At 54.5% G+C, this 24,099-nt stretch overlaps 8 protein-coding genes and 3 non-coding genes across 11 annotated transcripts; 2 read left to right on the forward strand and 9 right to left on the reverse strand.

Moving 5' to 3' along the window:
• Positions 1–8: 8 nt before the first annotated feature.
• On the reverse strand, positions 9–5,003 carry BO97DRAFT_391082 (EF hand domain protein). Its single transcript, XM_025693805.1, has 6 exons — positions 4,670–5,003; positions 4,392–4,549; positions 4,185–4,308; positions 3,896–4,093; positions 562–3,818; positions 9–492 (listed from the first exon to the last, which is right to left on the reverse strand). The coding sequence occupies exons 1-6, from the start codon at positions 4,680–4,682 to the stop codon at positions 463–465; spliced, it is 3,780 nt and encodes a 1,259-aa protein (XP_025551240.1). The 5' UTR covers positions 4,683–5,003; the 3' UTR covers positions 9–462.
• A 492-nt stretch (positions 5,004–5,495) lies between these two features.
• BO97DRAFT_405800 (tubulin alpha chain) lies at positions 5,496–7,927 on the reverse strand. The gene is made up of 6 exons (XM_025695276.1): positions 7,611–7,927; positions 7,473–7,513; positions 7,306–7,332; positions 7,125–7,200; positions 6,106–7,060; positions 5,496–6,038 (listed from the first exon to the last, which is right to left on the reverse strand). The coding sequence occupies exons 1-6, from the start codon at positions 7,633–7,635 to the stop codon at positions 5,816–5,818; spliced, it is 1,347 nt and encodes a 448-aa protein (XP_025551241.1). The 5' UTR covers positions 7,636–7,927; the 3' UTR covers positions 5,496–5,815.
• Positions 7,928–8,525: 598 nt separating this feature from the next.
• Positions 8,526–9,552, forward strand: BO97DRAFT_391087 (uncharacterized protein; the record flags this gene model as incomplete). Its single annotated transcript, XM_025693806.1, has 3 exons — positions 8,526–8,849; positions 8,926–9,099; positions 9,223–9,552. The coding sequence occupies 3 exons, from the start codon at positions 8,526–8,528 to the stop codon at positions 9,550–9,552; spliced, it is 828 nt and encodes a 275-aa protein (XP_025551242.1).
• A 118-nt stretch (positions 9,553–9,670) lies between these two features.
• On the reverse strand, positions 9,671–12,973 carry erdS (aspartyl-tRNA synthetase, cytoplasmic). The gene has a single exon (XM_025701003.1). It carries the CDS (start codon positions 12,868–12,870, stop codon positions 10,021–10,023), a length of 2,850 nt encoding a protein of 949 aa, XP_025551243.1. The 5' UTR covers positions 12,871–12,973; the 3' UTR covers positions 9,671–10,020.
• On the reverse strand, positions 12,974–13,511 carry BO97DRAFT_70636 (uncharacterized protein). The gene has a single exon (XM_025701004.1). The coding sequence runs from the start codon at positions 13,380–13,382 to the stop codon at positions 13,077–13,079; it is 306 nt and encodes a 101-aa protein (XP_025551244.1). The 5' UTR covers positions 13,383–13,511; the 3' UTR covers positions 12,974–13,076.
• Positions 13,465–15,209, forward strand: BO97DRAFT_405803 (alpha/beta hydrolase). Its single transcript, XM_025695277.1, has one exon. The coding sequence runs from the start codon at positions 13,835–13,837 to the stop codon at positions 14,873–14,875; it is 1,041 nt and encodes a 346-aa protein (XP_025551245.1). The 5' UTR covers positions 13,465–13,834; the 3' UTR covers positions 14,876–15,209.
• Positions 15,210–15,311: 102 nt separating this feature from the next.
• BO97DRAFT_310513 (MFS drug transporter) lies at positions 15,312–16,972 on the reverse strand (the record flags this gene model as incomplete). Its single annotated transcript, XM_025691216.1, has 2 exons — positions 15,312–16,838; positions 16,892–16,972. Coding segments are annotated over 2 exons (1,608 nt in total), but the record flags the coding sequence as incomplete, so codon positions are not given.
• A 2,491-nt stretch (positions 16,973–19,463) lies between these two features.
• BO97DRAFT_t156 lies at positions 19,464–19,575 on the reverse strand. The gene has a single exon. It is a non-coding gene; the product is annotated as a tRNA-Lys (tRNA).
• Positions 19,576–19,688: 113 nt separating this feature from the next.
• BO97DRAFT_t155 lies at positions 19,689–19,762 on the reverse strand. The gene has a single exon. It is a non-coding gene; the product is annotated as a tRNA-Lys (tRNA).
• A 644-nt stretch (positions 19,763–20,406) lies between these two features.
• On the reverse strand, positions 20,407–20,479 carry BO97DRAFT_t154. The gene has a single exon. It is a non-coding gene; the product is annotated as a tRNA-Lys (tRNA).
• Positions 20,480–20,850: 371 nt separating this feature from the next.
• Positions 20,851–23,702, reverse strand: BO97DRAFT_405804 (rDNA-binding RNA polymerase I transcriptional factor). Its single transcript, XM_025695278.1, has one exon. It carries the CDS (start codon positions 23,212–23,214, stop codon positions 21,220–21,222), a length of 1,995 nt encoding a protein of 664 aa, XP_025551247.1. The 5' UTR covers positions 23,215–23,702; the 3' UTR covers positions 20,851–21,219.
• Between the last annotated feature and the right edge of the window lie 397 nt (positions 23,703–24,099).

A 24,099-nucleotide genomic window follows, 5' to 3' on the forward strand; every position in this document is an offset into this window, starting at 1 on the left:
CGATCCTGGCCCGAACTGACCAATGGGACTCCCGCGTAATCACTTAGCATAATCCTTCCCTATCCTTTCCATTTTGTACTCTGCTATGCTGCACATTAGGCCGTCATGTACTTGGTGTTGACATCGAAGAACAAATAGGTATTCCTAGATTACACGGCGGCGGTGATAACAAAGATAGGTGATAGAGCGGGTCATGAAGAACAGGTAGGTATGAGAGAGGAAGATGCCACCGGAAAGAAAGACGATATACAGATACATTGCAGCAAGTGCACGGTGCAAGATGAGAGGGGCACGGACGTGGAGACATGAACAATGAAGGGAAGGACGGGAAAAGTAGAAAGATTATGTCGACGTGATGGAGAAGAAGTAAGGAAATTTACATGTGGAGCGAATGGGCGGCTAACGACAAGAGACTATGTGCACTGTAAGGAATCCGTTTAGGGTGTCAAGTTGGGGTGAGGGCTAGGCTTTGGAGGTCAGGTGGTCGACTGCCTGTAATGGAAGAAAGAGGGTTGATTAGTACGGTTGGTAGAAGCTGATTTGAGATGCGCAATGACGTACCTTGTCAATATTGTAGTCAAATTTTTCAAGAGCAGCCAGAGACTCTTCGCGGGGGAAGCCCATGTTGGTCAGGCGTTGTAGGATCTGGTCATCCTCGGTCCCCGTTTGAAGAGCCCAGCCCGGTGACTTATCAGCCGCATTGTTGGAACCATTGGCTCCACTCATTGGTGCATTGGCGTTTTCTAGAGGCGCGAACAGCTCTTCCCAATTGTGCGTCTGCGGTTGAGCATTCGTGTCAGGGGCAGTCGCGGCAAAGCCAGGAGACGAGGCAGCGGCGTGCTTGTTGAAATCAAAGAAGTCTGAAGAAGAGGCGGCGGCGTTCGGTGACGTCTTCTGAGCCGGGTTATCGAAGGAGAAATCGAAGTCCATGTTATCCTTATTTTCGACAGTCTCGAAATCGTCATCTTCGTCCTCTGCCTCTTTAGCTGGTGCCAAGTTCAATCCCGCAAACGCAGCCTCAAAATCAGGAGCATTAGTCTTAGTTTCCTGAGGGGCAGCGGCCTCGGGTTCCTCATGGTCATCCCGCTGGGGCTCTCCACCAATGATCGGGGCCCCCGTGCTTGCCTCCACTGAGTGCGGTGCATCGGCAGCAGTTGTCGGGTCCTCGCGACTCGGCAGCAGTCCGTTAAACTCAGGAGGAACACTTCCCGGTTCTTGCTTTCCTACGGTCTCCTCATATTTAGGGGGGCTGTGCTGAGCCTCCGGGGCAGGAGGCTCGCTGGGGGTAGTGGCAGCGCCCGATGGAGGGAAAGCCGCCGGCTGAGATGGTCCGAGGGCATCGGGCTTGGGTGCTCCTCCTACCTGGCTCTGAGGGGGGAAAGCGGGGGCAAAATCGTCCTCAAAGCCCATCGGTGCCTCGCTGTCTGAGCTTTCGTCCCCATCATCGAGTTCACGGATTGGCGGGAATTCCGATTGAGGAATAGGAGATGCTCCATTGGTCTTACTCGGCCCAGAACCATGCTTCATAGCAGCGAAAGCCTCCTCAAAGTCATTCTCCTTCTGGGACTGGGACCGTTTGTGTGCTGGTCCACCGAACAGCTCATCGAAACTAAGATCCTTCTTCTCCGCAGCGTTCTCCGCAGCGTTCTCCGCAGGGGTGGCCGAATCGGCGCTTACTGGAGTATGATCAGCGACCTCGGGCACGTCAGGGAAGCGTTCTTTCGACTCCTCAAACTCGTCAAATGGCGAAGCTGCGGCCTTTGCGGGCTCGGTGGGCGTGGGACCTTCTGCTTCACTGGCTGTGTCCGGACCACCAAACCTGCTACCCGGTGGTGAAACCCTGGTTGAAGAGGTGACTGAGTGATCCTCGCCGAATGGCAGTACATTTGGTGTGAGTTGACGCGATTGAGAAGGCGCAGGTGGCTCAAACGCAGCAGCACCAACAGAGGGGGGCGGAGACACTGAGGGAGTGGGGATGCCCGAGGTCGGCTGCGACTCAGCCCGGAAAGACACGGGCGGCGGGGGGGTTGCCGCTGTAGCAGGAGCTACAAAGGAGGTGCCAAAGAGACTGTCGAATGCGCGTTGCTGGTCGTTGGAGATCTGAGGCGATAGTGCATTGTTGTCGCTGGAGCCAGTGGCCGTGCGTTTGAAGAATGGGTTGGTGTTCTGACTGGTCGTCGATTCGGCGGGGCTAGTGACAGCAGCAGCCTCACTCGGGCCGGCAGCATTTCCCTCGGGTTGTCTCGATTGCTCCTGTGAGAGGGTATCGAATTCCTCTTGAATCTTATCTCGCTCGCCTTCCACAGTTGCAAGCTGCTTCTTGTTGATCGCTACAAGACCCTTCTGCTGGCGCGCACTTGAGCGTGCCTTCTCTAGGGCAGGCTTGAGCTGGGCAACCGCGGCGTTAGCTTCACGGATTTTCTCCTTCAGGTTCGCATTCTCTTGCTGGTCAGCAGCCAGAGCGGCCGATACCTGATTGTATTGGTTCTGCAGATCCTGCCGGCTTCCCTCGAGAAGCGCATACTCCTGTTGCAGTTTGTTTGTTTCGGCTCTCGAAGCATTTAAGCGCTCCTCGAGGGCTTTAAAGTTCTTGACCTCTTGCTCATACATTGTCCTAGCCTGAGAGAGGCGAGTCTCGAAATCACGCTTCTGCTGGGAGGTTTGGGACAAATCACGCTCCGCTGAGGTTCGCTTCGACTGAACATTCTGCATCTCATTGGCCAGCGAGCCAATCTGGTTGGACAGGTTTGCTAGCTCTGTAGTCTCTTGAGTCAGCTTCTTAGACTCCTCGGGATCATTGTCGCCCAATAGATCATCGGCTGGGGGTGGTGGTGACCGGATCGGTGGTGGTGCTCCGGTGGAAGCTCCAGTCATCTGCGGTTGCAAGCTTTGACCGAACGTGGATGTGGGCACAAACGGCTTGAACGTCGATGAGGCAGTTGGTGGGGAGGTTCGGGACCCGGGAGATCCAGGAGTCTGGAAAGCTGCATTTGAACCGCCCGTCGACTGCGGCACCTGAGAAGGAGCAATAGGCGGTGGAGGTGCCGTGAAGGCGTCCAGACCAAACAAGTCATCCGCCGCCGACTTGGGAACAGGGGCGGGAGCTGGAGCAGGTGCGGGTGCGGGCGTAGCAACTGGTGGAGCGATATGGGCAGAACCGGGGCGACGCATGCTGGGAGGAATCAAAGCCGGAGGCAAGGTCTGCGGCACGGGAACCTTGCCAGTTCGCTGTTGTCGAACCAGATACATGGCCACAGCGAATTCGTCCTTCGTCAACCGTCCATCGGCATCAATATCTGCCAGATCCCAGATCTGGGCAAGGGTCTCCTCTGGCAATTGTGCCCCCATGAAGAATGCGACAGCCTGATCACCACTCACGGATCCTACCTTGGCGGTGTCGACAGTCGCAAAGATATTGTCAAACATGGCCTTTTCTTGAGGCGAAATCAGCCAATCCCCGCCAGTAGATTGAGCCGCCAGAGGCGACCCAAAGGGCCGATTAATTGGGCTTTGAGTCCGCTGGGGTCCTGTGAATTGTTTGGGTATAGCAGGAACAGGAGGAACGTCCAACCCCTGACGTGAGCCCACCGATGAGCGGATCGAACCCCTTCGAGAAGCTGCGTCATACAAACCCGGAGGCAAGGTTTGCGGGATACCCCGCATGGCGCCTGATTTGTACGAGGTGAGAAGGTGCATCGCGATAACGAACTCCGTCGCATCAAGAGCGCCCTGTTGTCTCCTATCTGCCAACATCCAAATGCGACCGAGGATTTCGTTCGGCAACCGCGCACGCTCAAAGATTTGCTTAGCCGTTTCTCCTATATATTGCGCCGAAGCGTGAGCCAAGCCTGTCCAAAGTCCACCATGCCCTGACGGGAAAGGAGAACATGCGTACCTGAGAGAACGCCGGTCTTGGCGACATCTGATTTTTCGAACAACGATAGGAATTTATTGACATCTTCTGGGTTCAAAGGAGGTACACGAATAGGACCACCCGCCGCGGGCGTCGGGCTGGTGGTGCCTGCCTCGCGCGGAGCTGGCGGAGCAGGAGCGGCATCAACGGAAATGCCATCAAATTGCGGCAGCGGGCCAGCTAGAAGACAGAGTGCGACAGCTGTCAGTACTTGCTGATTACCTCCCAGATAGGTCAGAAAGGGGTCCGCAGAGCCCCTGCGGCCACTCACGCTGGTAAGCCAACTCCTCTGTCGGTGCGCGACCCGCCTGAGCGTGTCCGATCAAGCGCAGCACGACTCCAAACCCAGAGGGGGTCAATAAACCCCTGTTCTCCCTATCCGCGATCTGCCATATCTGTAGTTTGAAAGGGTATCTGCATTAGCGAGCGAGAAAGATGGGCACGGCGGGCGATAGGCGGGACGTAGGCATCGACATACCAAGCCGAGGGTTTCCGGGGCCAATTGGGTCTTTTCGAAGAAAGGCACGGCCACCTCGCCGGTGATGACGCCCAGGTTGGTGGTATCAGCGGCCTGGAAGAGCTGGTAGAAGACACGCTTTTCTTCGGGGGTCAGATTGAGATTGGGGTGCCGTGCTGCTGGTGACCGGTCAGTTTCCGCTGCAACATCAGGGACATGCCGACCGGGTTGGGCCGTCGTCTCCTGAGAGCTTCCGGGAAGGGAGTTGGATAGTCATTTGACAGGAGGAAGCAACTTACCATTGTCAACCATGATTAATAGCTCGGGAGGAGCAAGCCTCCTTTCTGAGAAATTCCGACACTATGCGCCGAAATAGGGGAGAGGGGAAATGATGGAGGGGGGGATGGTTGGCACAAAAAATGGAAGACAGGTTGATCAAGGTGTGGTCAAGTTAGCTGGGAGAGAGACTACCGACGGGGCCTGGATGGCCAAGGCGGTAGGAGCTTTAGCTAAAAGGGGGGAATAGCGATGGCGATACTCCAGATTACAACACAGGGGAGATAATGAGACTGTTGGCAAGAATGAGATAAAGAGGGGAAAGAAGGCAGTGGGAGGGGGAGATGTGGAAGGAGGAGGAAAGAGGGAGGTTGTCGCAAGCTGCGTAATACTTTCTACTACGTAGTACTACTAAAGTACTTAGTAGTGGTTACTCTTAGTTACTCAGGGAGTGCCTGGGAAGCTGACAGGCAGGCAAAAGAGAGGGGGAGGAGAGAGGCAGGGAGGCATTGCCGCCCGCCAGTTGTTGGGTTGTTGGCCCGTGCAGCCGGGCGGTCAATCGGCAGCCTGGCCCGACGTCAGTGTAGCGTTACTCCTAGTCAACTCCGACCACGGTATGGCAATCTCTCTCGGTCAACATAGAAGACTTTCCCTCTGTACGGATCTAACCGATAGCTTCATGCTCCATGCTGGCGAGGAGAGTACTGACTATAAAGGTCTGAACCATGGTGGCTTCTAGGCATAGTTCCACGGAGTGGTGCTGGGATAAAACCACATTGTTCCCTCCTCAATGCCTACCTTTCAGGGACACAGACAAGCTCATGAATGGAACTCGCAACATGGATCTTTGATTTATAACAAGGCAAATGTTATATTACAAACTCTCTGGCTTCTTGCACGGGAACGAGCGGGTAAATTTCATCGCTGCTTCAGGGATATTAAAAATATATCAGACAAAAGAAAACATAGTCTGTACTAAGCCAATCTCGTCTCTCCTATTGTATCTGTACGCACAGCCAGAGTCCCGCCGCTCGTCGGGTCTTCTTCTTCGGGCCAACGTCTGTCCCCAACAGATCACCACGGAAACAATCAGGGCCAGCCCCGGCATCCAAGCAGACTGCCCCGTCGGACCATCCTCGGGGCTCCGGCCGAGGAAATTGTCGTCAGACTTAGTACTCGGCCTCAACCTCCTCCTCCAGAGAGTCGCTGGCAACCTCCTCGTAGTCACGCTCGAGGGCAGCCAGGTCCTCACGGGCCTCGGAGAATTCACCCTCCTCCATACCCTCACCAACATACCAGTGGACGAAGGCACGCTTGGAGTACATGAGGTCGAACTTGTGGTCGAGAGCGGACCAGGCCTCGGAGATAGCGGTGGTGTTGGACAGCATGCAGCTAAGAGGTACAATTAGCAGATGTTCGGTTTTTTTTTTTTTCAAATAAACACCAGGTGGCAACTTACACAGCGCGCTTGAGAGGAGCGAGGTCGCCGTTGGGAACCTGCTGGGGAGGCTGGTAGCAGATACCGATCTTGAAACCAGTAGGGCACCAGTCGACGAACTGGATGGTGCGCTTGGTCTTGAGGGTGGCAACAGCGGCGTGGGTCTCCTTGGGCACAACATCACCACGGTAGAGCAAGCAGGTGGCCATGTACTTGCCGTTGCGGGGGTCACACTTGACCATCTGGTTGTTGGGCTCGAAGCAAGACATGGTGATCTCGTTGACCGAGTTGGACTCGTGGGAAGCCTTGTCAGCAGAGATGACAGGGGCGTAGGCGACAAGAGGGAAGTGGATACGAGGGTAGGGGACCAGGTTGGTCTGGAACTCGTTCAGGTCGACGTTGAGGGAACCATCGAAACGCAGAGAAGCGGTGATGGAGGAGACAACCTGGGCGATCAGGCGGTTGAGGTTCTCGTAGCTGGGGCGCTCAATGCCGAGGTTACGGCGGCAGATATCGTAAATAGCCTCGTTGTCAACCATGAAGCTGCAGTCGGAGTGCTCAAGGGTAGTGTGGGTGGTCAAGATCGAGTTGTAAGGCTCAACAACCGAGGTGGCGTTCTGGGGAGCAGGGTACACGCAAAACTCGAGCTTGGACTTCTTGCCGTAGTCAACGGAGAGACGCTCCATGAGGAGAGCACCGAAACCGGAACCGGTACCACCACCGAAGGAGTGGAAGACCAGGAAACCCTGGAGACCGGCACAGTTGTCGGCCACGCGGCGGACCTTGTCGAGAACCTGGTCGATCATCTCCTTACCGACGGTGTAGTGACCACGGGCGTAGTTGTTGGAAGCATCCTCCTTGCCGGTGATCATGTTCTCGGGGTGGAAGAGACTGCGGTAGGTACCGGTGCGGACCTCATCGATGACATTGGGCTCCAGATCGGCGTAGATGGTGCGAGGAACATACTTGCCCTGGCCTGAGTGGCACGAGCTGTTAGTGAGCACGATGGCAGATTGCTGGTGATTAGGAGAGAAGCGTACCAGTCTCGGAGAAGAAAGTGCTGAAGCCGTGGTCGGGCTCAGCCTGCTTGCGCTCCTCGGTCAGGTAACCATCGGCCTAGTAGCAAGGAAAACAGCTTGTTAGTGGAAGTTCTTGTCCAAGAGTCCAGGATTACGCGAAATCTGATCGAATTCGACGTGTTTTGGGCTTATCTTCACGTACCTGGATACCGTGCTCAAGGCAGTACAACTAGATGGTCAATACAGTCAGTCCAGCTGTCCTTTTTCGCCTTCGGAAGAACCATTATGTGTCTCGTCGATGGGAATTTCCATCAAGATCGAATAGTCAAGGGAAGAAGAGGGGTCAATCTCTTCCAAAGTGTAGCATACCTCCCAGCAGGAGTTGGCGATCTGGCAACCAGCCTGACCGACTGTGAGGGGAGAAACCAAAACATTAGTCAAACACGCCAGGTAGATCCCTCAGTTGGGTGAGAGGGCGGGGGTGAATTGACAAGAGAGGGTACATACCGTTCAAACTAATAACTTCTCTCATCTTGTCGAGTTGGATTGATGGGTTTCAGATGGCGGGAGGAAGGATAAGGGTGGTGGGTGTGGAATGTGGACAGAGGGAAAAATTAAAATACCCAAGGACGACGATCTGTAAGGACGTTTCAGGGGTTCGAGAGTCAGCACCTAAATGGGCCACACCACAAGTAGGGAAGGTGGAAAATACAAGTTTGTGGGGGGAAAGGAGGGAAGGGAAGGAGAAGGAGGGAAAGGGGAGAAGGAGATAAAGGGATCGGGCGGGCGCGAGGTAGGAACGACTAACCCTGGGGAAAGAGTATTGATTGATGCTGAATTATGGTCAAAGATTGCCCAAGACCCGGGTTGATCGGTCGACTCGATTTGTTGTGGTCTTTACATGCGCTGTCAACCCAACACTGCCCACCGGCGTGGTTCTTCCGGCCGTTGGGTCGCGTTGCTCTCGGGCGCTGCTGATTGGCTGCTGCCCGCCCGAGACCACCTAGCGGTCAACAAGCTGACTCAGCGATTGATCTGGTCACGTGGTGTGACGGCATGGTCGATCCCATTCATCATCGATGAATTCGAGGGAGAACCTTCGGGGGATGACGATGATCGCCAATGGGCTTCTACTGGTTCATTAGAGAAGAAGTGACTCTCTGCCCAGCATGCTTCCATAATTATCTACTCTCCTACTCTCCGCACATCCCGCAACCGCTGCACATACACCCATTAATTCTATTTAACGAAGCTACCGAGCAGCAGCAGCAGCAGCAGTAGCTATCTATGTATGTACGCGTGCATGCACCCAGCTCCCTCTCAACGAAACTGACAATCTATAGACCATAATCAGCCTCACACCCACTCACCAGCCCAACAATGCTCATCTAGATAATAGTCGTCAACCGAACAACCACCAAAATGCACCTGCTACCACCGCGCAAACAGCTCCCCCTCATCCCGCTCATCCTCACGACCCTCCTCCTCCTGGCACCCCTCACAACGGCCAACGTCGAAAAGACGATCTTCCTCGCGCCATCCCCGACCCTAATCCCAAACCTCATGCCCCCAATCGACGACCTAGGCCTCCCGCGGCTCTCGCCCTCCCACGCGTACTCGCACCACCGGACCAAGCTCAATGCCTCCTTCCCGACCCCGGACTCCCCAGGCACAGACTCATGGTTCTTCCTCGAGCACCTCGTACCTGGTAAACGGTACGAAGTCCGAATATGCTGGCTAGCCACTGTACGTCTGCCCCTCTCATCCCATCCCACCTCGGACCATCAAACCACCACAAACTAACCCAGAGGGGAAAAAAAAGCAACCAACCACCTTCGACCTAAAAACCTACACCCTCCCCACAGCCCTTGAAACCGCCGACCTCCTAGCCGCGATAACAACCTACTCGACCGCGCGCCTAGCGCACCAACAACACCAAGCGGACGAAGACAACGACCTGGCACTCCTCTCAGACCTAGACGAACAAGCTCGGCGCGTGTTCAAAAAGCCAAGTATCCGACAATACACCCACGGTCTTCTCTCCAAACGACACTCCGGCAGAGGTAGCGGCAGCGGTAGCAACAGCAGGAGTGGCAGCGACAACAGCCCAATCGTCGAGGATACGGCGCCGATCGCGGACTCGGTGCTGTTTCTGCGGGTGCGCGCCGCGGCGGATTACTTCTCCACGGACCCGGAGCTCATGGCGAACGTACCCCCCGTCCTGGTGGATGTGATTCTTGATCCGTACCTTGGGAATATCTTCCCGCGAAGTCTGGTGCCTACTGCTGCGTGGGTGGTTGTCGTGGCTGTGGGGGCGGTTTTGGTGGGTAGGTGGGTGGTTGCGGAGTTGGGGAGGGTAGTTGATACAATTGCTTCGGAGGATGAGCAGGGACAGAAGCAACAGGATGGAGACGAGGGCCGGGATCCGGTCGCGAAGAAGGTGCAGTAATCTCTATAATTTCCGGGAGGGCGGTTATATATAGCCTTATCTATTTATGTGTGTATATATTGGTTATGATTTGTGCCATGATAGCGTCGAGTTTGTTTGTTACATTTGGAAAAAATCTAATCTTATTGGACGTGATGTCATGAAAAGGGGCGTGTGGAATTATCTTCATAGTCATAGGCAACGTACATTCAATAAAACAAAACAACATCAAGATCATTCAATCATGGCATGTGGGCGTCTATTATCACAGCACAATTATGTATCATGAATTAAATCGGAACGAAAGTCGGCATCAGGGGGTTTAGATCGAGCAATCAAATACCAAACATCAGGGGGAATAGTGAAAAGGCAGCAGCAACAACCGAGAACTGACAATACCATCTTTAAGGGTAGGAAGTCAAAGCAACGTATCCTCTAACCGGCACATCCAACGGTGTCTTGGAAAGATAGCTTTTCTCTAGAAGAAAATTAATCTTCGAAGAAATGAAGCACGGCCCGCATACCCTTGGTGCCCATGCCGTGCGGGGGATAGGCGATGTAAAGCGGATCGTCCTCGGCGCCCAGCTTGGCCCGGAACTCGCTCTTGCGGACCAAGCCGAATTGCTTGGCGATCGTGTCGTAAGTGTGCTGCAGCATCTTGATCTTGGGACCCTTCAGGTTGTGCCCTGGGGTGAGAGTGGCCATAGCGCCAGCACCGAAGGTCAAAGACTTGGTCCCGGCGGCAGCAGCCGTCTGGATCGCCTGGGTGACAATGTACTCGATCACTCCATTGGGTGCGCCCGGGAAATCGAAGCTGTACTTGATCTGCATGCCGTGCGCGGGCGCGAGGGTGGCCAGTGTCACAAAGGCGCAGATGGTGCCCGACTTATCCACGGCATAGAAATACCAGCGGTGCTCAGGGTCGCGCCAAGGACGAATTTCCGACAAGTGCACCTGGGTGCCCTTGCGGCTGCTCAGCCAGTCTTGAAGGCGCTGGTCGATCTTCTCGCGCACCTCATCTGACACCATCTCTCCGTACTTGAGCGACACCACCTTAACATCCTCGTTCTCTGCGCGCCGGATTTTGCGGGCAATCTCGCCGTCCGCCACGGCCATGTTGCGCGAAGGGTCGACACGCTCCTCCGCAATGCAGGACAAGGTGCGCCAACCGAGACGTTCACCCAGCACGGCTTCCACCTCAGCCGAGCATAGCAGCCACACAGGCTTGTACTTGGTCTCGCGCCGCAACCACTGCAGGAACTGGATGATCACTTGGCGGTATTGCCGGGTGTCGCAGAGTGGGTTTCCAGGAATAACCACATAGTTGTTAGTGCTCAAAACGTAGGCAACGGCGGCTCCGGTGCCCATGTCCCGCCAGATCTTGAAGCGTTCGTCGCCCCAGGAAGTAGAGGTAGCGTCGCCATAGTTGGCAATGAGGTGCTCGATGGGTTGCAGCTCGCTTTCATTCTCCGCCACACTGGCCTTCTTCTCGCGCACCCATGGCGGATCAATGGTCGATGATTCGGGGTGACGCAGTTGCATCATAGGTGGCTTGGCAGGGAAGCTGCGTGGATCACGGTGGAAGAGCGAGGCCAAGCGGATGTTGCCCAGTTTCAGCAGCAACATCAGCAAACGCTCCAGACCGACACCAGCACCAGCGTGAGGCGGTGCGCCCCAGCGGAAACCTTCCATGTACTCCTCCATAGTATCGGGGTTGATGCCGACGCGCTTCATGTTCTCCTCCAACATGTGTGGGTCGTGAATCCGCTGGCCACCGGAGACGATTTCCTGGCCACGAATGAAGATATCAAAGGAGTTGGTGAACCGGTTGTCGTCCGGATCAGGCATAGTGTAGAAGGGACGAGCATTGGTGGGGAACTTGTCGAGGATATAGTAATCGGTGCCGTACTTCTCCTTGACAAGCTCGCCCAGGCGGATTTCGTCGCGAGTACTCAAGTCCTCGTCCTCGGGCAGGGGATTGCCGTCTTCATCGCGCCAGCCCGAGTCGGTCAGCATCTTAATACCGTCGGCGAATCGGAGGATTGGGGTCTTCTCCAGCCAGACGACATCTTCAGATGGGAATTGATGCTTAATGGTGTCAACTTCGCGGCGGAAGCGGCGGTAGACGCCCTCCAAAATGTTCTTGATGACCGCATCCAGCACTTCGAGCATCTCGTGGTAGTGTTCCTCGATCGCCATCTCAATATCCAGGCCCGTGTACTCCGTCAGGTGGCGGTGGGTGTTGGAGTTCTCCGCACGGAACACCGCACCGATCTCATAAACTCGGCCGAAATCCGCGGCAATGGCCATTTGCTTAGCCAATTGCGGGCTCTGGGCCAGGAACGCATCGCGACCAAAGTATTGAACATGGAATACACTGGCACCAGACTCCGTAGCAGAGCCTTGCAACTTGGGGGTGTGGATCTCAATAAAGTTTTGCTCATCGAGAGCGGTCCGGAAGAGATTTCCGATGGCGGACTGGATTCGGAAAATGGATTGGGAGGTGGGGGTACGCAAGTCTAGCAGACGGTTGACCAGGCGGGTCCTGTCGGGAATGCGACTGCGACGACCCTCAACGCGCTCCTCCTCGGCAGTTTGAATTTCGGCCTCGTAGACACTAAAGGGAACCGGCTCCTCACGACGGACAACGAGATGCAGCTCCTTGATGGCAACTTCCACATCATGGATGGTGCAGCCCAATACGGGGACCTGAGGGGCCTGGACAACGCCCCGGACCCGTACAATGCTGCCCAAGCGAAGATGCTCGGCCCAGTGGACCATTGCCAGAGAAACCACACCGGGTTCATCATGCAAAACACCCTGGAAGGTAAACAATTGCTGGCGGAAGACCAGGAAGACCAACTTGGCGCTCATGCGACGGATGATATGCAGGCGGGCCGTGAAGTATACTTCCTGGCCCACAAGCGAGGTAGAGATCTCATCGAATTTAGTTCGCTTCTCATTCGAACGGGTCCGAGACTGCATGAGAGGGAGTTCTCCGTAGCGGGCCTTCATCTCGGCGGTTTCCTCGCGGGCGGCATTGGCAATCTCTTCCTTGTGACGCATATCCGACTCTTCCGAGTTACGGGTATCCTCACTGAGGCGGGAACTCTCCTTGCGCTGCTTGCGAGCCAGGCGCTTCTGTTGGTTCTTGCTCATACTCCCCGTGGGGGAGGAGTCATCGGATACGTCATCTGAGGAGGAAACATAGTCGCGATCCCGCAGGATGTTGCTGAAGATGCTGCGACGCGGGGAGAGGGAAGTGGAGGGGGTACTGTGGCCATCATCCCCGGGCGTAGACTTGGTTTTGATTTTGGAGAGGGCACGTTTAATCGACATGATGGGTGGAGGGGTGTCTCCCAGATGGGAGAGGGGAGGAGGTATTAGGGGAGAAGAGAGAATGCTTTGGCGGGGAGGTAGAGTGAAGAAGTTGAACGAAGACGGAGGGGGGAGGGGGAAGAGGGGAGAGGGAAGAGGGAAGATAAGAAGGGACTAGAAGGAGGGGCTGGGCAGACTGCAGGAGGAGAGAGAATGCAGTCAACGCTTTAATAATGAGGAAAGCAAAGGGAAGGATTCGGGGCCCAACCAGGGTCCAGGCATTCACCAGATAGGTTGTTTAACTCAATTCGGATGAACCACGGGTGGATCAGGAATTGAATCAAGCAGGTAAGCAAGAAGCAAGCAAGCAGATGGAAGAAATAAGCACAGACAAGAGGAGGAAAGGGAGAAAGAGGAGGGGAAGTCAAGCCGCGAATGAAAACAGTTATTTGTACAGGAAACAACACTATGTTGCTGAAATCGAAGCAAGCAAACGCCGAGGCCGAAGGAAAGGCAAAACAATATGATGTCATGCGGGAAATGATGAAAGAAACGGCGATTTCTTTCCTTTTTCTCCCTTTCTTTCTCCAATTTGCTTGCCATTTCAGCCCTAAACCTCCAACAATCCCCCTTGTCAAAACCGGAATCTTCCTAGACTATGATGTGATCCAAGACTTGAGTTCCTTTCCAGTTCTCGTGGGATGTTGCCAATTTTCTGTCTCTGCATTACTTCACTCTATCAATTGTGTTGATCTTGTCTCTCATACCCGCTGCTGCCATTCCTTCCTGCATCACGCCCCATGCTTGGCATCAACTGATCATCAGTATCCTTCCCAATCTCACCCAACTTCCTTCATTCTCTCTCAACTAACTCACTTACTACTCACTCAGTCACACTCCCCCTCCCCCTCTCTTCATCTCTGGTCATATCCATCCCCATAACTTTATTCTTTTCGTGCATGCTTGAATTCTTACCCCGCCAATCATGGCTCACTCGTCCCGCTGGTGGCTGTATGTCCAGGCCATCTTCTGGCGGTTCCTCATGCGCATCGGCATGTTTATCCACGACGTGCTGCCTCCCCGTCCGTCTCGTCCAACCTTTCGCCGTTCCTTCCCCTCATCTGAGTCCGATCCCCGTTCCGCGCGCGTTCACCTTCATTTCTACTGCCCCAAGGACTACCAGGCCGCCAAAAAAGAGGGCCGCCGCCTGCCGGTGGTTGTCAACTTCCACGGCGGCGGTTTCACCCTGGGCCACGCCACCGACGACAGTCGCTGGGCGCAATGCATCCTATCAGACGTCGGGGCCGTGGTTGTCAGCGTAGGCTACCGGCGCGCGCCCGAACATCCATTCCCGGCGGCGGTGGATGACGGGGTGCACGCACTGCAGTATCTGGCAGCGCACGCTGCGGAGTTGGGTCTAGACGTCTCGCGGATCGTGCTCAGCGGGTTTTCGGCGGGCGGCAATCTCGCGGTAACCGTGCCGCTCCGGCTCCGAGGTTTGCTCAGCCAACTGGACTCCAACAACTCCTCGGCGCATGTGATCCACACCGACTCGTCGCACCACCTCGTGCAGTCCGCCTCCACCGAGCTCAACATCGTCGGCCTCTTCTGCTGGTATCCCATCCTCGACTTCGAGGAATCGCGCGACCACCGCCGCGCCATGAGCCTCATGCCCAGCAAGACCCTGCCGGCCTTCTTCACCGACCTCTTCGACGAAGCCTACCTCCCCGACCACACCGACCGCCGCTCACCCTACGCCTCGCCCGTGCGCGCCTCGGACGAGATCCTCGCCGACGCCCTCCCCCGCGACATCTTCCTCTACATCTGCGAGTGGGATATGCTGCTCAACGAGGGCCAGGTGTTCGTGCGCCGCCTGCAGAAGATCCAGAAGCACGTGCGCGCCATGATGATCGAGAAGGTTCAGCATGGCTGGGACAAGTCGCCCAATCCGTTCCGCGATCAGGTGAGGGTCGATATCCTCTATCAGGAGGCCTGTGCCGCTATGAAGCGTATCTTCGATTCGTAGACCACAAAGAAAGAAAACAAGAAAGAGAGTAGAGTAATAGCCGTATTCGTATCCATACACGCATGTGCATACCACAGACGGGGTCCAACACTCCACCTCATTAGCGATGAGCGGGTTTTCTTCATGTCTTTCTTTTCCTGGAGTATTTGTCATTCTTTTGGGGAGGGGATGGTTGGCGCGGGCGTCACTGGCGGTTTTGATATTGTTATGCATCTGCGCACATCGTTTGTACAGGTAGAGGTGTTGAGCGCGAGCACAGTTCCGTATGTACTGAATGATATCTTCTGACTTTGGATGTGGCAGAAAGAAGCCCGTGGTTCATATATAATCTAGTTCGTCCAGATCCGACTTCCTACCGATCACATCTACACAATCACCTCCCACTGCAACATCAACACCCTCCACACAACTCACTCAGTCACTCAGCCACCACTCCATCCCCACCCCGCTCCCTCAGATGCTGCACCCCAGTCTTCACCTCCGTATGCTCCGTCGCCAACCTCCTCTGCTTCACAAACGCGGCCCCGACGACCGTCACACCCGCAACACCAGCATAGAACGCAAACATGACCCTCAAACTACCCGCAAACGCGTCACGCACTGCTCTCCGCTGCCTCTCGTCGCGTATCATCCGCACAATCCCGACATTCGCCGCCGCCGCCTCCCCAGACAACGCCTTCAGCACATCGCCCTGTATCCCCAGAGCCGCCAACCCCGCCTGCCTCGCCTGCATACCATTCTGAAAGATCACGCCACCGAGCACGACCGACAGCGCCGTGGCGAGGTTACGCACGAAGCCCAACGTAGCAGTCGCGGAGGCAGCCTCCGCCGGGCTCACGGAGTTTTGGACGGCGAGCATGGGGGTCTGGAAGAGACAGGCGGTGCCCAGGGCAGCGAGGACCTGAAGGCCAAAGACGCGCGCGAGCGGGGTATCTACGTCGAGCAGGGTGAGCAGGGCGGTGCCGAGGGTGAGGAGCGCGGCGCCGGCCCAGACGATCTCGCGGTAGCGGCCGGTGCGGTGAATGAGGACGCCGACCAGGATGTCGGTGGCGGCTTCGGTGAGCATTAGCGGGAGGAGGAGGAGGCCGCTGCGCAGCGGGGAGGCTTGTTGCACTGCTTGGAAGTACAGCGGGAGGTAGTACTCTGTGCCGAGGGCGACCATGCTGTGGGCGAAGCCCAGGGCCAGGGGGGCGAGCAGCGTGGTCCGGTTACTCTGGAACAGGTGCAGGGGGAGCAGTGGGTATTTGGAGAGGCGGTGCTGCGTGTATAGGAAGACGGCGGCCATGAAGGTGCCTGCGGCCAGGAGGCTGATGATGCGCGCGCTGGACCACGGATAGCTTGCGCCGCCGAGGTCGAGGCCTAGGAGGAGGAGGAGCGAGACGGCCAGGAGGCAGGCGGTGCCGGGCCAGTCGATGGCTTTGAGGCCGTGCGAGAGGCTGGTGCGTGGGTTGTGGACGTCGAGGAAGAGGGTCAGGAGGGTGAGCGCTGCGCCGCATACGGGTAGGTTGAGCCAGAAGCACCATCGCCAGGTCGCCAGCTGCGTCAGGGCGCCTCCGATCAGCGGCCCTGTCGTGCCGGCCACGGCCCAGATCAGACCCATGAGCCCGAAGTGCAGCGCTCGTCGCCGCATGCTGAAGAGGTCTGAGATCGTGATGTACACCATCTGGATCAGCCCGCCGCCGGCTGTGCCTTGGAGCGCGCGGGCGGCGATTAGCATGCGCATGCTGGTGCTGAGCGCGGCGATGATGCTGGCGATGCCGAAGATGGCGACTGCGCTCAGTAGCGCTGGCTTTCTACCCCAGATGTCGCTGCATCGCGTCCAGATCGGGCCCGTGGCTGCGTTGGCGAGCAGGTATGCGCCGCCGATCCAGGTGTAGCCGGAGGCGGAGTGGAGCGCAGCGCAGATGGTGGGGATGGAGGTTGCGACGATGGTCTGGTCGAGGGCTGAAATGAAGAGTACGAGCTAATAGGATGTTAGTTTGGTTGATCTGTGTGGATGTTGGGTGAGTACTGTACGTAGAGTGCAACGAGTATTGAGGCGATCCGGAGCTTGCTGCGGGCTTGGGGGGTCTCGTCTACTTCCAATGCCTCAGTTGTGGGTGGAGGAGCAGGAGAGGTGGCAGGCTTGGGGGGTGTTGCTTCGTTCATCTCCATCTACTGCATTTATGCTGTGTGGCTTTGAAGTTCGGGGCTTCTTGGGAAGTCGTAGAGCAGATATATACTCGGCGTTTGCTTATCGTGATTACTGCGCCCTCCGGGTCGCGCTATCACGCCCTTGCTATGACATTTGACATCCCTCGATATAGCTCATCTGTGATATCCAAAGCTGCCACCTTTAAGCTCCAGGGCAAGAACTCACACATCTATCTCTGTCACTTTTCTCGAGCGGTGCTGTAACTATTCACTTACCAGGCCCCAGCTCGTTTCTCTCTCTCTCTCTCTCTCTCTCTCTCTCTCTCTCCCCTTCCACCTCCCATTCCTGTCAAGTATTCATGTTTGTGTAATCTTATTCCATCCTCGACCTTCCATATCACCTTCCTTGCCATCTTTCTTTTGTCCTCTCCTGCGTTTTCATACATCCATCCAAGGGAAGAAAAAAAAAAAAAAACAGGCAACAGAACAACAAACAAACAAAAAACTATTCTCGGTGGCAGAAGTCACTAGCCTGGATCACCCCGCATCACTGAATTACTTCCAGGGTAGCTCGCTGCACCTTGTGCCCTAGGGCGTGGCTACAGTTTCCACCTGGTGTATTTGGTTGCCTTGACCCCGAAAGCAGAAAGCTCTTTCGGCGACGCTTTCTTTGGGGCCTGACTAGGCCTATCTGGTGATAGGTATGATTTCAACATAAAGGTAGAGTACTAACACCAAACCTCATCAGACTCTGTAGGCTGGTCATACTAATCTCTTTCATGGGCTGCGGTTTACCGGTAATATATCTTTCTCTTCGTACCTAGAGACCGGACAGAAGTCCGTCCCTGCTGGGCGACTTACGTTTTGTGGCGTGCCATGGGTGGTCTACTTTTCCGGGTCTTCATTCGAGTTGAGACTGGTTCGTCCTTTGTTGTGGCAGGGACGCTCTGAGGTCGATGATTGAGGAGAATACTTGCCGCGAGGATTATGACAATAATATCTCGACCAGTTAAACGTTCCTCGGTGTGCGGATATAAGGTGTGACTTTGAGGAGGTTCCAGTTGGGGACCGATTTGGAGAGTGGGGGGACAGAGGGGGGTAGAATACATAGAATACATCTATATTCATGACAAGTGGTTGTCATGGTGTGCCGTTGTCTTCCCTCCAGGCTTGCCATGGGTGCCAATATATGCGAAACGCCATTACGGCTGCGAGGAAGGGGGGGGGGGAGGGAGCAGGACTGGGGAAGTCAGCAAGCACCAGGAGCACTCGTATTGGACTTGATTACGGGCTTTTGCATGACTGAACACAACCGGGCTCGATTCTATGGCTCTGGCTGGCCGGCTTACCCACCTCCTGGGATGATGGTAATGCTCGGGCGGCACTATAAAGCATCGCAGAACCCAGGCAATGATTCACCTCCGTCATCCTTGCATCGCTGATCACAAACAGCCTGGAAGAAGAAGAAGTTGACGCGAGAGGGGAGTGAATAAAGGAGGGGGGATACGGAAAGGAAAAGCAAAAAAATAACGCTATTGCTGTAATGCACTATCGCATGTTCAATCGTCCTACTGAATCCACCAATTCTCGGAGTTCTTCTGGAGCATACCTAGATGAGGATAAGTTCATAGGTACGGGAGAACGTAGAGTCGGCGTTTCAGATGCCAGATCTATGACGAACATGAATGTTATGGATATCTTCGACGATCGATGTTGAGCAAATAGTCCAGCAGTCAAGGCTATTACGAGCCTACCCCGGCAACGCAATGCCTTGTTCTCCGCGGCTGCTCTCACCAGCCGTGGCTCTTGTGTCTCGGACAACAAGCGGCCCTCATACCTATCCAGAATGAACAACAGAGACAGCCCGCTCGTCTACAGGCTCCATCCAGTTATCTCGCTCCATAACGGTGGTCGCAGTCCAAGAGGTTCGTTCCTTCGACATGCATTCTGTTCATATGTCGGTCACCGTGAGGATCTGAGGTGTCTACCGGCGATGGCTTGGGTCACCTGCCTTGATGGGACCAGAGAGGAAGGTTTTGCTGATTGTCGATCCTGTTTGCAGAAACACTATCTAATCTGTTACTTGTGCTTCAGCGTCTTTCGCTTTGCGACAGTGTGCTGACTTTCGCGGGGACCATGTCTATGACCTTAGGGGGGATAGAACATGTGAAGTTACTACTACCATTTATAATGTGTAACGGGAAGCAAGCTGCACTACGGAGGAAAGACACCCTCCATGGATGTTCAGATTGAATAATAGATGCGGCGTGGAAATATATAACCAAGGCCCTCCGGCAACGCAGCACAAAGTACAAGCATTCCGCACCACCCACAACCCTCCCATCCCAAACATCAGGAAACCTCCCAGACACGAAAATATATAACCAAACTCCAACCAACCCAACCAAATCAACAATCAACACCCCCAAAAGACCCCCAAAAAATAGAAGAAACCCGCCCGATACGAGGGTCGAACTCGTAACCTTGAGATCTCCATATATCCCTCATTGAATTCAAGGAGGGGATGATATAAAAGTCTCACGCGCTGACCATTGTGCCAATCGGGCATGATTGAAGAATAACAGAGGGTGATGCAAATCAGAAGTTGCAATGGATAGATACTATCGGAAAAGAAAGACACCGCGTGCGAAAAGCAACGGGAGACAAAAAGGAACACACTCGCCCCGTGTGAGGCTCGAACTCACAACCTTGAGATTAAAAGTCTCACGCGCTGACCAATTGTGCCAACGGGGCGTTGGTTGATAACTTTGCCTCACCTTCAGGTATATGTAGCGTTGTCCGGTGTGTGAAATGTACGGGAATTGTTGAACTCGATCTCGAACCGGGAAGGAGTCGTGATTGAAGGGAGTGACAGATAGAGTCTGCTTCTTTACTGGATTTCTAGCTAGCACAGGGTTCGATTGCAGTGTTAAGGCTATGAATAAACCCTGAAGGACCTGCGCACAGTCCTTAAAAACCAATTCCAGATATGAGACGGACGGCATTATACTAAAGATGAGTAGGACCCTTGAAATCATAACACAGCCCGGAGTTAAATGCTTCAGTGAGACAAGCGCTTCTAGACCTCCTCCCTCCCTCCCGCCCGTGCTGTCCATGAGGCACACCTTTTTCTCCCCTTCTACCGTGTCCCACCGCCGGCTGCTGTGGTGGTGGCCATCGGGTGTGGATGCAGACTGTCCGATCCTCGCACAGCGTAGGAGTTGGCGGCAATCATCGTCTCCAGGGAGGGTATGCTCACTCGCATGGCACAATGGTCATGCTGGGTGTCTCGATGATATAGACAGATGGGCATGCATGGAAACAAAAGAGAGAGGGCAAAAACATACAACGCACTTGCCGAACAAGTGACAAAAAAACGAAACCAAAAAAGAAAGAACCGCCCGATGCGAGGGTCGAACTCGCAACCTTCCGATTAAAAGTCGGACGCTCTGACCATTGAGCTAACCGGGCAATTGATGACTGATGTAGTGCAAATGAGTTATATAACCCTTTGCGAACAGGAGCGGAGACATTTCAAACTCGTCAATTCGAGATGTTCGCTAGTGGTTGCTATACACCACCATTCTTGCTCACTCTAGATAATGTTGTCCATGTGGTATCAGAATCAATCGTAAAATGTCTGCAGCTCGATTTGGTGCATTGCTGTGTGAATGAGATCAGTGCAGCTGTGCGGGGTAATGATCAGGTCAGAAGATAGTTTTGGTTTATTCAACTGATGTCCAGTTCGTCATTGGCATAACTCGGTAAGCCATCCAGTCCACTCACACAGACGAGCTACAGCCATTCCGGCGATATGATACTAGAGATGGTGTTCACTTCTGGTAACTCATTCATTTGGCTATGTAGATGGAATGACCCGAGACGTAGATAGGTACCAAAATCGTCCCCACATGATACATCTCCTTCATCACCACCATAACGTAGCAGAGGAGGACATCGAGCAATCACAGACAGCAGACACTCAGAAGAAATCCCATGCAGTAGGTGAAATCAAATCAAGACACAGATCTCGAGCAGCTGGCTAGAACGGAAGAGGTGAAATGAGAAAAAGTGATAGACGAAGGTCGAAAAACATAATCTTAGAGCGAAAGGGTATTGGGCTCGCCAAGCACAAGAAACACAGAATCAGCGCTTTTGCTTTTTTTTTTTTTTGTGTCCTGGACCAGAAAACACTTTTTTTGGTTCATCCATTACATATCATCATCAGTTTCGGTGCCGACGCTCAAGTCGTCGTCGGACACATCATCGTCGTCTGCCTCGCTGTCGTCCGAGTCGTCATCATCATTATCCAAGCCCGGAATTCCTCGCCACTCGACATAATCACCCTCCAACCAGCGGCGGCTGCGAGGTAATTGGTACGGATCGAAGGGGAAATAGGAGTCCGCTTGATAGCCGATGTCGTCTCCAGCACGAATCTCCCGCTCCACTTGGTGGAAGCGCGGGTCCGCCATCGCAGACAAACTGCGATACGTCGAGATCCGTACACGCTTGTTTGTCTCCAGAATGCTGTACACGTACATCAAGTTGAAGTGTTGAGACATCCGGGCAAACTGTGTCACAATTGCAGGCGAGCACACCTTGAGCGGGTTAAGCTTCGAATAAATGGTTTGACGAAGGACTTCCTTGACCGAAGGTGGGAAGGTGATGTCTTCCGGCTCCAGTTCCTCCACCTGCTCTGGCGTGTCACCTTCAATCGCTGCTGTCGTCAGGTCCCGCCAGCGGAAACAGAATATGTACAGCAATGCCTGTGAGATCGAATAGAATAGACCGTAGCGTCGGGGGTCAGGTCCTCGGCAAGTATCCTCGAATTCGTTACGGAAGCTGGTCAGCTCCGCACCCAACAAATCAAACACATCCCGCGCCATCTCGCCAGAGATATGGGCGCCACGCGCGACAAGACTGGCCAGATAGGCGACAGCTGACTGACGCAAGATAGCCGGTTGCCTCCTGTTGGTCATGGTGTGAATGCACGTGGAGGCAAAGCGTTCCGCGAGTTCCGGAGATGTTTGGGAGTAGTGGAAGAGAAGGAATTGAGTATGGCGGGAGCGGTGGTTAGGAAGAATGATGGTCTGAAAGTGGCTCAGCAAGAGCTCGAGAGCATTCTCCTTATCTTGGAAGGTACCCGATGTGAAGGCTGGTGCGTAGTACTCGAACAACAAATCGATCATGCCGTCCAGTTTGAGAATGTTGTCTCTGACCGTCTTGACACGCTGGGAGTCGTCGTCTACAGACTCATCGCTCAGGACGGAAGCGTTATCATCGTCGTCGTCATCGTCATCGTCGGCCATGATAGCCTCAGGCGAGACGCCGCGCAGAACATCCTCGCCTACTTCGTCTTCGATCTCTTCCAGATCTACCTGAATCTGAACATCGATCTTGACAACCTTCTCTGTGATCAAAGCTAGAATGTCGGCCTGCAGCTCCGGCGTATAGCTGCTGATCTTAAGCAAGTTGCTCGTGTAGGCAATATTGGCCTTGGCGGAATCCGTGTCGAAAGGAAATTGCATGGACAAGATAGGGGATAGCGATCCACTGCCAGAAGGGATCAATTGCATGAGATAGCGCAGGGCCATATGGATCCGCATGTAGATCTCCGACGCTGGCACGGGGACGTAGCCCGGCACCTTGCCCGTGTCCTTGGGAAGTTCCCCCATGTAATTAACCAGCATCTTGAGCACTGGTCCCAGATAAATGCCCTGGGCGGCAGCAAGATTACCAAGGAAGCGTATATACAGCCTGATATAGGGCTCGTCGCGACCGAGCCACACACTATTCAGCACGGCTTGGACCAGCCCGTTGCAACTGCGATCTAGCGTGGCAACGTTCGACGAAAGACCCATCAGATGATATCTCAGAGACGTGGGTGTAGGTACATCAGATAGAAGCATGTGGTCCTCATCCGGGCGCCGAGGGTCCACCGAAAAGAGCTCCTTGATCCGATCGTACGCCTCACTGTCAGTGCCAGAGACATGCCGTTGGATGGCCCTGCGCACCTCCTCACGTACAACCGAGGCACTCTTTTCTGGTTTCGACTCTCGTTCAGGCGCTCTCTCATAGTATGGAAGTTCCCGCATTTCCACCTCCGGTTCGAACTTGACTCTAGCCCGCTTGCGAGGACTTGGGTTAAATTCGGTCTCAGACGTCAGCGACGATGACGGAGACAGGGAGAGATCGTCGTCCTCCATCCTGCGCTTTATGCCAATGACAGTGTTTTCTCGTTTGGGTGTTTTCAATATGGGAACGGGGGACGCTTTAGCAAGCATCTTAGAAGAATTGGGCAACGGCCTGCGCGAGGCGGTGGCAATGGATCCGACCATGACCGAACTGCTATTTCTATGGGAGGATGAATGAACAGAAGTTGGAACGGCAGCAACCGGGCTCCATTCAGGATGGAGAAATAGACGGCTTGTTCAGCGTGGGGGAGATGACAGACGGGAGCTGTCGACAGGTCAGAGGGCGGCTGCTGGAGCGCGATGTACACGACACGGCTGAAGGCGAGTCGCTCAATGATCCTGGCGCGTTGCTACAGATGATGGACACGTGGGTGTTGATCAGGGAGATGAGTACCTTAATCCATCCATTGAAAGACACACACGGCGCAAGAGGAAGGAAAGAAACGTGGGTGCGTGCGCAGGCAGACTTCAACAGGGAGGGGAAGAAGGGCTGGAAGGGGAGAGGGAGGATAGGATGAATTGAAGAAGGCAAGGCGGAGAAGACGTCGAAGAAACACAGCGTGAAATTTTCGAGTGTGGGGCGGACTGTGGAGCCTAAGGCCGCTGCCCCCGTGACTAGCGCGTGACCCTCGCGCCTGAGATCTTGCCTATCTGGGTAACATTGTTTTCGGTCCTCCGTTTATAGTATCTAACAATCCTCCCCCCAAAATGAGATCTACATCTGGACGTTTTCTACACATCACTTGATATCAATAGTCATTCGCATTCGGAATGATATTCCCAAGCTAAGAAAAACAGACTGCAATTGACCGGAACCTCATGGTTGATGCGCAGAGATAGAAACCATGGTCGCATTTAGGAAAACAAGCTGGCAGCTCTATCTAACATATACGCATT

This window comes from Aspergillus homomorphus (assembly GCF_003184865.1).
Source record: "Aspergillus homomorphus CBS 101889 unplaced genomic scaffold BO97scaffold_19, whole genome shotgun sequence".
Taxonomy (NCBI): Eukaryota; Fungi; Ascomycota; class Eurotiomycetes; order Eurotiales; family Aspergillaceae; genus Aspergillus; species Aspergillus homomorphus.

Coding starts and splice junctions, on each gene's coding strand:
- BO97DRAFT_405800 (XM_025695276.1), bottom strand. CDS start 7,635: ATGAGAGAAGTTATTAGTTTGAACG. Junction 7,333..7,472: donor TCGCCAACTCCTGCTGGGAG/GTATGCTACACT, acceptor TTGACCATCTAG/TTGTACTGCCTTGAGCACGG. Junction 6,039..6,105: donor GCTCCTCTCAAGCGCGCTGT/GTAAGTTGCCAC, acceptor TGTACCTCTTAG/CTGCATGCTGTCCAACACCA.
- erdS (XM_025701003.1), bottom strand. CDS start 12,870: ATGTCGATTAAACGTGCCCTCTCCAAAATCAAAACCAAGTCTACGCCC.
- BO97DRAFT_405803 (XM_025695277.1), top strand. CDS start 13,835: ATGGCTCACTCGTCCCGCTGGTGGCTGTATGTCCAGGCCATCTTCTGG.
- BO97DRAFT_391082 (XM_025693805.1), bottom strand. Junction 4,309..4,391: donor CCCCGGAAACCCTCGGCTTG/GTATGTCGATGC, acceptor TTCAAACTACAG/ATATGGCAGATCGCGGATAG. Junction 4,094..4,184: donor AGAGGAGTTGGCTTACCAGC/GTGAGTGGCCGC, acceptor TCTGTCTTCTAG/CTGGCCCGCTGCCGCAATTT.
- BO97DRAFT_70636 (XM_025701004.1), bottom strand. CDS start 13,382: ATGACATCATATTGTTTTGCCTTTCCTTCGGCCTCGGCGTTTGCTTGC.
- BO97DRAFT_405804 (XM_025695278.1), bottom strand. CDS start 23,214: ATGGAGGACGACGATCTCTCCCTGTCTCCGTCATCGTCGCTGACGTCT.